We start from the raw sequence: 14,646 nt of genomic DNA on the forward strand, positions 1-14,646 counted from the left end.
TCATTAACAAAATATTTTGACGTTTTTAAAACAGTACATTATACAAATAGGTCTACTTTATCGGGGACGTGACGTGTATGGCAGCTAGCTGAATAAACTTCAGAAATCTCTATTATATACCGTTGAACTTAAAGCGAAGTTATCAAATGGTTCGTGTAATAACACACGGCCGCTGGGTCACCATTGGCAAAGCAACAATGCTGTTTAAAAAGCTGCTGTATTGTGGTGGTTTCAAGGTTCAAGTCTATGCACATGTAACATGTTTTGGTAATGAACGACGATCGACCACCTCAATGTGGGCGAGCGCTCATATTATTACTTAGATTTGAACCTTAAAACCACCACGATACAGCAGCTTTTTAAACGACATTGTTTCTTTGCCACGCGCTCAAAACGGAAGCTGACCGCTCGCACAAAAGAAACAATGGCTTTTGATTAACAGATTAGGGTCTTAGCCTTAAAAATCATTTGAAAAAATTCATTCTATAGTCGCATGCACCAGGGCAAGCGAGAAATGTGCTCGTGCTTACGAGCTCCCAGCTCACCGAAAAAGAAAGAGACAACCTCATGTTTAACAACGAGTCTGACAAAGATGAATGGAATGCGAAAATTAATCAAAAATAATAGATTTCTTCGTAGGTATAGAAATAAAAATATGGAAGTATTATTTGTGTTCTTTATGTATGAGCAAAGAGGATATAATAGGATAGAGCGGTACTGTCATAGTAAATTTTGTAACCACAGTAAATTCACTGCCATCTATCGACACACTTTAAAACTAAAAATGAAAATTTATGAAATAAAAACTATGAAAACGGATTATATCGCGTATATTGAATTTATAATACATCCCGACGTTTCGAACTCTTTACAGCGTTCGTGGTCAACGGGTGACTCCACGGGACGGGTAACGTCGGGATGTATTATAAATTCAATATACGCGATATAATCCGTTTTCATAGTTTTATTTCATGAGTAACTATCGCGGTAACCGAAGACAATATTATGAAAATTTATATTAATACGATAAGATGTCTTTAAATATGGATAAATGATTTTTTTATTTGCATTAATTATTTTTATGATTATGACCCGTGTTCTTTCACTGATATGCGTTAAAATTGTTAAATAACAAACGAAACCGTCGACGCCCTCTATACGAGAGTAGGCCAAAACTAGTGGTGCCATCTGATCGAGAATCAAATTTTCGTGATTTTCGAGGCACGTTTTTTCCTTAGACTGTATCCATCTATTAAGAAGTTATGCTAGCTAGCTATCTTTGGTATGAGTATCTGTAGTTATATGTATAACATCCTTGGTTACTGGTCGGTTTGTATAAATCGGATCCACAAAAAGAACCCATTTATTTGCCATTGTGTATTAATGCTATCAGTCGGATTTAGTTGCGCCTTCGTTGAGGCAATTAGAGTAACTCGTAATTAAGCATACTTTGCCTTGGGTCTTTCGACCTCATACCCCAGTGAACATGGCTCAGGGCTCAGAGCCTTGTGGTTAGTTAAAAGATTCACTGCGGGATGGGGTCGAAAGACTAATTTCCGCAGCAAAGGTGTTAAGCTACGGCTAATTAGGTGGAAAAAATATAGATTTTAGTAAATAACAAGGGCCTGACACACTTTGATAGAGAAAGATAGTCTTATTGCGATTCCTATAAGAGGAAATAGTGCCATGCTTTGTCTTTATCACCGACCGGGCATTTTTTCATGGTCGGTTAATGGCATCATAGCAAGAAGGCGATGGCGAAATACCGAAATTTATAAGAGTGAAAGAGAAAAAGGATTATGCTGCCATACATGAATATATCTTTCTCTTACCCCTGGTCGCTCGGTTTCATGTCTATAACTACTTGTATATACTATGTCTATGGTAAATAATAACAAATAAGATTCCTTACTATTCAAGTGCATGTATATTTACTTCACAACCACCTACCTACCTACCTACCTATTAAACGCGCTATCTCTTATCTGAAACGTAGCATCGTGACCTCGCTTATCACCGCACATTAAGCGATTTGTTTTCAAACAATATGAATTATACAGTAGCTTGGTATTGAACAATGCGTGTTTCTAATACATAGTACCGTGAGGTCTATTTAAGAGTCTCCGTCAAGCTCGGCCGAATTTCGCCTTCCCATACAAACGGAGTTCCGTTCTCATTTTAAAACTACGTGTTGGTTTGTGTATAAAAAACTTTGCACATACAATAATATGAGGTATATCTAGGTCTGAAATTAGTTTATATAGTTCTAGTATATAAAACAATCAAAATAGAGCAAAAACAAGTTTTGTATGAAAAACTTAAATTCGCTGTATATTTTTTACTATGGTATCTGAAGCTACATATACCTTATCCTATTGTAAGTACTAAGTTTCAGAGCATTCTAGCTAGTCGTTTTAAAAGGAGATCGTAACTACGTTTGTATGGAGAACCGGGCTAGCCGGGGACTCTTAAGCGATTTGCCTGAAATAAATAATTGAATTGAATTGATTCTGAATTAAACGCACTGATACAAGATATTTAACCCTTCGTATTTCTTAGCACTGATCGGTGCGAACGAATTTAAACCTATTGTATTAAACAATGTATTTTTTAAATTCATGCGCACACTGATCACTGCTTACACACGAAGGGTTAAATTAAAAGGTTTCATAGCCGAAATGGCATAAATTGAACACTTATAGTTTTTTATAGGATGTAACCAGTCACTCGTCGTAAAGTTGACGAAACAGTCATCTTTCATTTGATATCAAACTAAAATCATACCCTCTTGCAACCACTTGTTTTCGAGCCTCTTCATTTCAGAGCCTCCTAATCGATCCTTAAAAACAGAAATACGTAAACATAAATAAGTGTACCTTTAAGAGCCTAACTTATTGTATAAGAAGTACTTAACTTTTCATATGCTGAAACGCGTTAATAAGTATTGAACTTTAATATAAAATTAATTATAAATGAATATCCTCTACACGGATTCACGTTGCATACGAGAGCGCGACTAAGTATTATAAAAAAAACTTCAAATAGGCTATTTGACAAATTTTTGAAAATGGTTTTAATTTATTGTTTATGACTTAATTATTACACTACATTGATATTTCCGTAAAATTTCCTGTATTAAATATAAAAAAACAATGTTAAAGTTTATTTATTTTGAACGCGCCTTAAACGCTGTTTTTGCAGAGGCTAATCACGTGACACGTATGACGTCACGCGCAAGTAAACTCAGTCAATGACCTTAGTTAATCTTATGGTTTATGTGCATTGAATTCATTATTTCACTGTAAAATGGTGTATAAATGGTGTATAGTGCCGCAATGTTCAAGTACGACTATAAAAAATCCAGCCAAATCGTTTGTTTACATTCCAACGAATCCCAAAAAAAGAAAAGTGTGTTTAAAACTAGCGCGAAGAGACCCAAAGAGCATTTTAGCGCATACAAATGTTTTTATGTGTGAAGACCACTTCGATGTAAGTAATATTTAACTGTAAATAAATATGGTAATTCAAGCAGCTGATTCTGTTATTTAACGAAACAAGATCTAGGTATTTAAAGTATTACTACATAACCTCATAACATAGCTCTTTCAGCATTAGTAGGTATTAGTTAGTAGCATACTTTTTCTTTCAAACTAAAGTGCAGTATGGAGATACTATTCTCGTCATCGTATTCTATATATATATCGTCGTCGTATTCGTATCATCGAAATCGAAATATTCGTAAATAAACAATTTCTAAGTATACTCACACAGCTGTTTTTAAATTTCTAAGTTCCGCAGCATAGTAATCCGGATTATCTTTAAAGAAAAGTGCAACCATTAATGCGTCTATGTCTGTTAGGTTGCCGCTATCAGCTTTCACATATTTCGGCTCCATTTTGATATTCTTATGAATATTGTGCAACTAGATATACGGATAAATCGGAATATATCAGAAAACTGTGGAACAATAACTAAAATTAACTAAATACAAATAAAACAGTTAAAACACTCAAGACAATCAAGAATGTTTACCCGCGTGTGACGTCATCCGAGCGTTGACCAATCACAGAGCGTTCACGTCCCTGATGAAATTTCAAAAAATATTAAATTTTCTTGCGTATATTTTATAAAAATAAACATAATTTACATTCAAATATATTATTATCTTTCAGGGTGACAGCAATTCGTTATATATTTTTAATGTTGTCAAATACCCTATACACAAAATTTCTCCTATAAGTAATTGTCTTGAGCGCAGAGCTAAATGAAAAATCTTCTCTTCACTCGAGCGCCTAATTTTAATAGAACTTACAGTTGTGTGCAAATTGTGCAATATAATAGCAGTCAACAAAAAAATGAAAGTTAGTGAACACTATAACATTAGATCAATGATATTGAATCTTTTTTTATAATTCTTCTACATTACTTGACATTGTTTCAAAATTAACTGTAACATTTACTTAAACAATATTGGAAGAAAGAAAAATATATCATTATAAACCGTCTTTTTTACTAACTCGCGGAAATTCTTATAAAAATGTAGAACCCTATGAAAGAAGTACAGTTTAATTTACACTAAATTTCATTTTCTTATTAACTGACTGTCCGCAAACGTATGCCTGTATCAATCGCACAGTGAAAACCAATATACATACTAATACTCAACCCTTTTTGAAGTCTATTGAATACACTGAAATTGGAGTGTTACGGCTTTATATTTAGGACGCGTTAGAAAAACCTTTTGAATTGCAAAACATTTGTTTGTATCGGTGTGAATTCCTATTGATTCTTAATTTTCTCTTTTAGCATTCCTACGGATTCATACAGTGTTGTGAGAGGCAGGCGCGCCTGTTCTTTCATTTTAGCCAGTTTAGTGGAAACATTGAGCATCTCAAGATCGGGGATCCCGTGGAGTTTGAGATGACTTACGATCGACGTACGGGCAAGCCTATTGCTTCTACAGTCACCAAAATAGCACCTGAAGTGGTAAGTTCATACAAGTGTTGTTTACTTTCATACTCACTGCTTTTTCTGATCTTGTAGGAATTTCGAGTTATTTTTCAGGATTTGTTTTATTTTTGTACTCACTTTTATTATTAAAAAGCACAGTGTAGGCTTATATCGAAGTTATCCTGAATCGTTATATGAATACATTATTGAACAATACCACAGTAACAGTTAATAAAAATAAAAACAACAAAGCGCATCGCGTTATTGTTTTCGTTTAACTTAATCGGCTCATATATACATGCGCAAGTTAACACTTTCATTTTAGAACAAGTACTTGATATAAATATTCTGTAATATTGGCGTTTGAGATCTTACATGTATGTAATGTGATTTAGTTTGCCTAGCTGAATTAATCTTTTCGAATCGTACTGCAGATGCCTTTTTTCTCTATCGATAAAAGTAAAACATGAAAATCCAACGAATAATTATGTTGCCGTTGTTTGTACTAAAGCGCTGAAAAAATAAAACCAAACAAAAACCAATACCGTTGTATTTGTTTGCGAAGGTATTGAGCGAAGCGCGAGTAACGGGCACCGTGACCACCGAAGTGAAGGGCGAGGGCTCCGGCGACAACACGGGCAGGATATCGTACGAGAACCGCGGCGAGTGCTTCTTCCTGCCCTACACGAAGGATGACGTCGAGGGTAACGTCACACTGCACACCGGCGACGCTGTCAGTTTTCAAATCGCTACCAATCAGAGGCGAGTATCGGTCATATCTTTTACACCGTTTTTGAATACACGCCCTTTTATGAAAGGCGCTTTTGTTAATCACCAACTGTAATTTATAACGGGTGAATCAAAATATGTTATTCCAGCGCTTTCTAGTTATTAGGAGACTGTATCTTCTAACAGGGTTTACAATTGAACAGTTTTTTGTGGCGAAGTTGTGATACGAGTCCTGCGCCTCTTGTAGCATAAATTTCCGTCATACCCCCTAAAGATCGAAGTCGTAGATGCATGACATAGTATGTATTTCATGTCATCACATCGCGAGCACTGATATATATTTTACTCTCATGTTCGAGTGATTAGAGGCACATTTGTATACTGAATAATGGCTATTCCGTTTTGCAACGAGTGATTGAATTATTCAATTTGTCCTGGGATAGGTACTCCACACCTATATGAAATTCAAAATTTTACTAAGGTCTGTTTTTTTATTCCGTAGACTAAAATGACGTTTAATGTGTAAGAAATGGCATTTCTTAGTACCACATGAAATGTCATTTTAGTCTACGGAATAAAAAAACAGAATATATTTCAAATCAATTTCCACACAAAATGGCGTTTCATATTAAAGTCGGGTTACACGCAGCTCCCACAACTCCCACAAGGCTTCGTTTATAGAATATCGGGTGATAAACTGACTCGAAACTTGTGGTGAGGCGTTTTAAACAGTTAGATTTCCCTTAGTTTACCTTTGGATTTTCATTACTTATTTTAACGGTTATGTAATGCAAGTTTGAAAAGTATCAATTCTTATTAAGTGGATAGTTGGAAAAAGCTACAAAATATTTTTCACAGCGTTACGGTTTTGTAAAAAAGCAAAAAGAAAACACTTATAAATCTTATAATTCATAAAATATAGTCATTTAGTCATATTTCTATCGTGCAAAGCGGGCAGTTAACGCGTAAAAATTATCCCTTTCTGTGCCGATGATCCTTATAAAGAAACACTTTAACAAGAACGTTGTACGCAGTCTCACGGGCTACGGCGTAGCATTCATAGCACACATGTGTACATAGAGTTAAAATTTCTTATAGTCAGCAAAAGTAATTCGGGTGACGTGTGAAAATCATCTGCACACGCTCTTTTTTCTTTAGTAATAAAAGTTCAGTTTCGAACAACCGGCTTGTGTATTTCTTGTGACATTGCTTGCTGAATATACGTTCCACGTGCAGGGGCACCCTAGGCGCATGTCACGTGCGCTTCGAGAACCCCGTGCACCCGGTGAAGTACCACGGCGTGGTGTGCTCCATGAAGGACAACTTCGGCTTCATCGAGCGCGCCGACGTGGTCAAGGAGATCTTCTTCCACTACTCAGAGACCAAGACCAAAGAGGAGCTCGCGCTGGGCGACGACGTTGAATTCATAATTCAGACTAGAAATGTAAGTGCGATTTTGTTTTTAATGTTGTTCAATTTCAGGTTTCCTACACCTTTACAATTGGGAAAAAATAAATGAGCCAATTTTTCCGTACATTTACACTTACACATACGGAATTTGTAACAGAATGAGGCAAAACTTAAATAAAGGTCAAAATAAATGAGCCAATTTTTCCGTACATTTACACTTACACATACGGAATTTGTAACAGAATGAGGCAAAACTTAAATAAAGGTCAGCCGCCCCTCCCTGTCACCCCCTGGCGACGCCCTTGGCTGCTGCGTTGCTGGTGCAGCGTTGCAGCAGCGGGTTATTGGCGATGTCCCTATTAATTTCAGCGATACGATTTGCCGTCATGGTTAGAACGTGAACGAAGTGAGCAACACTCAGTTTACCAAGAAGCTTGACAGGGACAGGGATCCCTTTTCTCGCTGTTACAATGATGCAGGAACAACGATGTATGAGCAATTTTGCTGCAGTCATAAATCTTTCCGACGATATTTACCTACGATGTAACCGGGGTAAACAGCAAAGGATACTTAGAAATATAAACTTTTCTTCAATGTTCTCGGAAATGTTTTCCTTGTTTTAGGCAGGAAGTAGGTACGGGAAACCCTTAACAGGCATAGGAAAGTATAAAAATAAACATCAATCTTTTCACAGCGGCAGCAGGTAATTAATGTAATTATTCCGTGAAGATTGCCTGTCCAACTGTGCCAAAATATGGCAAAATATTCATGGTAAACACGTACCCCGTTATTAAAAGTATTTTATAAAAAAAAATCTTTATTTCAGAACATTCAAGATTCCATACAATATTGTTAGTACCATCGTTATAGCTGTGTTTAAAGGGTCCCTCTGACTATCAGTCCGCCGGACGATATCGGCCTGTCAGTTAGAACAAAAATTTGACAGTTCCGAACAACTGACAGGCCGATATCGTCCGGCGGACTGATAGTCAGTGGGCCCCTTTAGTAAATACATGAAAAATAAAAACAAAACTTTCAACAATAAAATCAAAATCCAATAAATTTTAATAATGAATACAATAATAATAATTAATATGTCAGATTCAGAATAATATAGACCAGAATAATAATTAGAATGTCAAAAATTTACCATTTTTTTTCTTAATTTAAATTCATATAAATAATGATTTCATGTCAAAAGAGCAACAGATACACGCATAACAAATGTCGATATATGTATTTTTAACCGACTTCAATTTCATAGAAGGAGGAGGTTCTGTATTCGGTTGTGGCTATGTTTTTTTTTTTTTTTTTTTTTTTTTTTTATGTATGTTCACCGATTATTCCGAGACCCGTGGTCCGATTTGAGTAATTCTTTTTTTGTTCGAAAGGAGCTACTTCCAAGTTGGTCCCATATTAATCTGGTTCTGATCTGATGATGGGATCCCTGAGGAATTGAGGGAACTCCTCAATTTTTAAAGGCACATGTATGGTGATTTGGGTGTTTTCATAAGCAACTTGAGCATTTTCTCTCGAAAACGACCAATTTGATGAAGTGGACCTGATGATGATGATTGTTTTGAAGATAGTGATGATGATTTTTTTAATGTAGGATGTTCAGCGATTACTCCGAGACCCGTGGTCCGACTTGAACAATTCTTATTTTGTTTGAAAGGAACTACCTCCAAGGTGGTCCCACATTAATCTGGTGCTGTTCAGATGATGGGATCCATGAGGAATTGAGGGAACTCCTCAGTTTTTAAAGGCACATGTATGGTGATTTGGTCGTTTTCTTAAGCAACTTGATAATTTTTTCTCGAAAACCACCAATTTGATGAAGTGGAGCTGATGATGATGATTGTTTTGATGATAATGATTTCAGCGATTACTCCGGCACCCATGATCCGATTTGAGTTATTCTTTTTCTGTTTGAAAGAAGTTACCTCTCCAAGGTGTTTTCGTAATATTTTTAGTTTTGATCTGATGATGGAATCCGTGAGGAATTGAGCGAACTCCTCAATTTTGAAAGGCACGTGTATGGTAATTTCGGTGTTTTCTAAAGTAACTCAAGCATTTCCTCACCAAAACCACCAATTTGAAGTAGTACAACTGTAGCCTAACCACGAGTTTGGCACTAAATATTCTTCGTAACTTACTTTGTACACTAATACGCCAGTACGAGCGAGATGCATAAACAGTAAGTTACGCACACGATAGCGAATATATCAATGTCAAACTCGTGGTAAGGCTACTGATAACTTCCCTCGTATGTGTATTATGATTTTTGATGTAGGTAGTGTTGGAAACAACCAAAGAGACTGAGAGGTGAAGGTAGAGGGTATTAGTGTTTGGGGGGTTTGAGGTTGGGGGTTGAGGGGAGGTGAGTTGATGGGTCGGGGACGAGGGGTTGGGAGTTAAGGGATTGGGGGTTAGGGTTAGGAGTTAAGGGGTCTGGGGTTAGGGGTCGGGGAATGGCGGTTGATGGGTTGGTGGTTTAGGGTCGAGGGGTTCAGTGATCAGGGGTTGATGTGCTGTGAGGTTGAGTGATCGGGGGGTTTGAGGGATTGGGTCAGTGGCGGGGCGGAGAATGGATTTACTGACAGGAATGATTTCCCAGACGGACTCGAGGAAAATTCTGATTATTTAATAAAGTTTACGAATTTACAGATTAACATGATTATGTTTTTCATTCATGCATCACGCTCTTAACAATGGCTTAAAACTAAAAATGGAAAAATAAAAACTTTTATAAAAAAAAGATAAACCGACTTCAAAAAGGATGAAATAAAATTTATCCTTTTTAGGGTTCCGTGTTTAAGTATATGCGTTACCAACTGATATGTTTGAAGTCGGTGCCAAGCCAAGTACTCCAAGTAGTAACAATACCAGTCAAAAATAATCAGCTTGATGTCTATAAATCCCATTACAACTGTACAAATATTATAAACGTGAAAGCAATTATGTCTGCCTCTTTGCTACCTTTTCATGGCTAAACAACTGAACCGCTTTAGCTGAAATTTTGCATGAAGGTTCCTTGAATTGTTTTATGTTTTGAAATGTAGTCCTCTGGATAAGCGACAGAAAATAACTCAGTCCCAATCCCACACTTGCGTGCTATGACTGTTTAAGAATTAGTAAGAAATGCTCTTTAAAAAAATACGACGACAAAACGTATTAGATTTACACTAACGTGCCGACAAGCATGGTACGAACTGCGCCAAGAAGGTTCAACCGTGTGTTCTGTTCTGAGGTGTACAGAAAGTTCGTTTATTGTCGTCGTGTAACGCTGCGTCTTACATAGGCGAACACTCGCGAACGCGAAGCGAAGCGACGCGGTACGGCGCGGCCGGCCCAAGGCGTTCGCATTCGCAACGAGATCGCTCACGTAGGACACTTCTATATAGGTATCGAAGGATTAATTAAGGCGCCGTGCCGCGCCGCTTCGCATTCGCGTGTTGTTCGCCTACGTAGTACGCTGCGTTAGGTAATCCAACGTACATACTTATATAGCCGCATCTTTATCAAATTGCACCAAAATCACTATGAATATATGGTTTAAAATTTGGCTTGGCACCGACTTCAAACATATCAGTTGGTAACGCATATACTTAAACACGGAACCCTAAAAAGGATAAATTTTATTTCATCCTTTTTATATTTTATATTTTTATAAAAGTTTTTATACTTAATAGTTTTGACCCATGCACACAGGATGGAACTATCGGGTGTATCGGCGATGACCTTCAGTATCCCGTTGTCGCTGCGTCGGATGCGATTTAGAATAGATGCGACCCGCTTTCGCCTGATCGCATAAACGTCGTCGGTACGCGCCTTGGCAAACATTCCTGACGCGCTACAGAACCGTGGCAACCTCAACAGGATTCTGAAGGCATCATTATACTGGATACGGAGAGCATTATAGGCTTTCAGCGTGTAGCTGACCCATAGGCTACCCGTGTAAAATACTTGGCAGAACGCCTTAAAAAGGGTGATTTTAACTTGTTTTGAACAACTGGCAAACCTACGAGCCAACATATTGCTTCTGACCGCTAATGCTCTTCGTTCCCTCTCCAAATCGAGATCGTCTTTGAGGTCTTCTGTCAGATAGTGCCCAAGATATTTAAACTGTGACACCCTTCGTAGATCATTACCATTCAAAGCTATAGAAGGCACATGCTTAGGGTTCGTTTTCTTTGACCTGAAGACTAAGACTTCGCTCTTTTTAGAGTTGTATACAAGACCGTGAGTTTCGGCGTAGGCCTCACAGACACTCAGCATTTTCCTGAGTGCACTGACAGAGGGGGACAGCAGCACCATATCGCGGCGTAGCTTATGTTGTTCACGCTAACGCCATCGACATAACACCCCACCGGCATTCTGCTGAACTCCTCTATCAGTCCGTTAACATATATGTTGAAAAGCTTCGGTGAGGTTAAGCCCCCCTGCCTCACTCCGCATTCCAACCTATATGCTTCCGACTGTGCTACCCCCCATCTAACCGTATTGGTCTGGTTGCCGTACTGGTAGAAGAGCCGGCAGTAAAGTTTCGAACCAACGTGATACCGCGATGAGATGCACAATGGTTTCCCATAAAACTGATGCTAAGTCCGAATTTGATAGTCTGCCACGGCGGAACTAGCCGAAAGTACAAAAAAAATAGCCACTTCCGGTGCGAAAAAGGGGGGGTCATTTAACCCATCTGATACTGCAATAAAAGCTATGGCATCAGTTAGAAATTTACTGGTAGATACAGAAAAGCGAAATCTGCCAGTATGATTCCTGCCGGAAGTGCTTGGCATACGCTCTCAAAGGTGACCATCGGGACCCCTAAATTAACCCATCTGATACCAGCATGAAACCAATTCCAGTCGGTAGATATGAACCTTCTCTTCAGGAATATATAAGTCTGCCAGGGCGCTTTCAGCCGAAACACCTTGACATACGAGATTATGTGAGCAACATCCGTGGTACCCGTATTTTGGAATTGTACAGATTACAGACATTTTAATTATTGCAGGCTTATGATTTATTACCTAATGCTTACCTAGTCGGCTCATAAGTTCTGTCACTGGCCTTTAAAATTTAAATTTGGAACTCCTAAAACAAAAACCGTTCTGCATTTGAATTTCGAATCTTTATTAAATATTTGAGTAGTATAATTTTGCAATTTTCTGTTTTCTTCAACATGGAGTGGACGCTTAAAGATAGCCGTACCGCAATAATTGCACTATATCGTTGTGGTCACTCGCCGACTAAAATTTTTAAGCTACTTGAAAATTTAAAATTCTCTCTAAGATTTGTGTATCGTACCATAGAAAGATACAGTGAGGGGTCTAGTTTAAATGACAAGAAAAGAAGCGGTCGTCCGCGTACAGCTAGGACTCCAGCGGTTGTACAAGCAATTAGGGCACGCATTGCCAGAAATCCCGCTAGGAAACAAAAAGTTATGGCCCTCCAGATGGGTTTGAGCAAAAACACGGTGAAAAGAGTGCTTAATCAAGACCTGAGACTTCGTGCTTATAAACGAAAAACTGGCCATCTTCTCAATGGTCTGCTTAAAGCTTTAAGGCTTAAAAGATCTAAAGCTTTATTGAAGAAGTACGCTAAAAATAAGCACCGTTGTATACTGTTTTCGGACGCTAAAATTTTTGACATAGAAGAAAACTGTAATAAACAAAATGATAGAGTGTACGCTCGCAATAGTAAAGAAGCGTCTAATAGCATTCCCCGTATTCAAAGAGGTCATCACCCTTCATCTGTGATGGTTTGGCTGGGAGTTTCTTATGCGGGCGTCACTAGTATGCATTTTTGTGAGAAAGGAGTAAAAACTAGTGCCAAAGTGTACCAAGACACGGTGTTGACTAATATTGTGAAACCACTATCCCATACGATGTTTCTAAACCAGCATTGGGTTTTCCAGCAGGACTCTGCTCCAGCCCATAAGGCAAAGTCTACACAAGCCTGGCTCGCCTCCAATAAAATCGACTTTATATGGCATGAAGATTGGCCCTCCTCTAGCCCAGATCTTAATCCTTTAGACTATAAAATATGGCAGTATTTAGAGGAAAAGGTGTGCTCAAAACCTCATGCAAATCTAGACTCGCTGAAAAAATCTCTTGCTACGGCAGTGGCCAATATCGACATGAAAGTGGTGCGTGAATCCATTGACGACTGGCCACGAAGACTTCAAGCCTGTGTAGATAATTATGGCGGTCATTTTGAATAAATGTTATACATTTAGATTCTCTAGTTTATAAGCTTTCAAACGCTGTACAAATTATACGGAATAAACTTAAACTTTTGATTTTATTTGATACTATGTATATGACAGAACTTATGAGCCGACTAGGTATATTTGTATATTTTTATGCCATTAATAACATATATTTCAAATTTATTAATATACACAATATAATTTGGGCATTAATTTAATACCTGCTTACGGCTTTGTACTTCTTTGTTTGCCTTATAAAGGTGCTAACAAATTAGCTACCGATATCTTTACAGTTGATAGTACTCGGCTCCTGAAGTATATGTAAGTAAGAAACATTATAGGTTTTATGATGTTATTTTGAGAAAATTGGAAAACAAATTTGCTTTGTAAAAAAACTCTGTTAATGAGATAATTAAATGATACCTCATTGAACAGATTCTAAAACCTCTTTTAAATATAAAACTTAACTGGCCACTTCACGTTGATAAATCAAATGACACGTTGACAATGACATTTAAGACACACAAGCAGTTAAATACATGATGATTCTTTTTTAGATAGAATTATAGTATATTTATTTTGTTCGGTAAATAAAATAAAAATTATATGAAATTTTCTTAATTTCTATTAAAAGTTAATTGTTCTAGTGTAAAGTACCATCTCGTAAAATTTCTGTAGCTAATTTGTTAGCACCTTATATATAAATAATAAAATAATTTCAAATTACAATATTCTTTATTTACAAAATTATTATTATTACATACTTATTGTAAACGGGTGTGAAAAGACAGGATTTTCAACGTCAAGGACGTTTTTTACCAATAATCCAAATATGAACATTTTACATCATTTTTAGGGTTCCGTACCCAAAGGGTAAAAACGGGACCCTATTACTAAGACTCCGCTGTCCGTCTGTCCGTTTGTCCGTCTGTCCGTCCGTCTGTCCGTTTGTCCGTCGGTCACCAGGCTGTATCTCTCATGAACCGTGATAGCTAGACAGTTGAAATTTTCACAGATGATGTATTTCTGTTGCCTGTTGTATATTAAAAACAGAATAATATAAATATTTAAATGGGGCTCCCATACAACAAAAGTGATTTTTTTACTGTTTTTTTCCGTAATGGTACGGAACCCTTCGTGCGCGAGTCCGACTCGCACTTGGCCGGTTTTTTATTTGAGTCCCTTGTTAGTTTTTCAATTGTGCACTTGTGAAATCAATTTTTACTCGCCTAATTCAGAGAAAATCAAAGAAAACCAGCAATTTTCTCGATAACCATCCTTAAAACGGGGTCGATCGATATACATAAGAAAAGAAAGAAAGGGGTGAATAGAATTATTTAGTT

At 37.3% G+C, this 14,646-nt stretch overlaps 1 protein-coding gene across 2 annotated transcripts in view; it reads left to right on the forward strand.

Annotated features, from left to right (window-relative positions):
- Positions 1-14,646, forward strand: part of LOC134753823 (cold shock domain-containing protein E1) — a 52,993-nt gene that overhangs the window by 11,712 nt on the left and 26,635 nt on the right. For both annotated transcript variants that reach the window (XM_063689765.1, XM_063689766.1), the window contains 3 exons: positions 4,807-4,986; positions 5,516-5,712; positions 6,916-7,123. In XM_063689765.1, coding sequence (XP_063545835.1) covers positions 4,807-4,986; positions 5,516-5,712; positions 6,916-7,123 — 585 coding nt within the window. The remainder of the gene's footprint in view (positions 1-4,806; positions 4,987-5,515; positions 5,713-6,915; positions 7,124-14,646) is intronic.

Source organism: Cydia strobilella, chromosome Z (assembly GCF_947568885.1).
Source record: "Cydia strobilella chromosome Z, ilCydStro3.1, whole genome shotgun sequence".
NCBI lineage: Eukaryota > Metazoa > Arthropoda > Insecta > Lepidoptera > Tortricidae > Cydia > Cydia strobilella.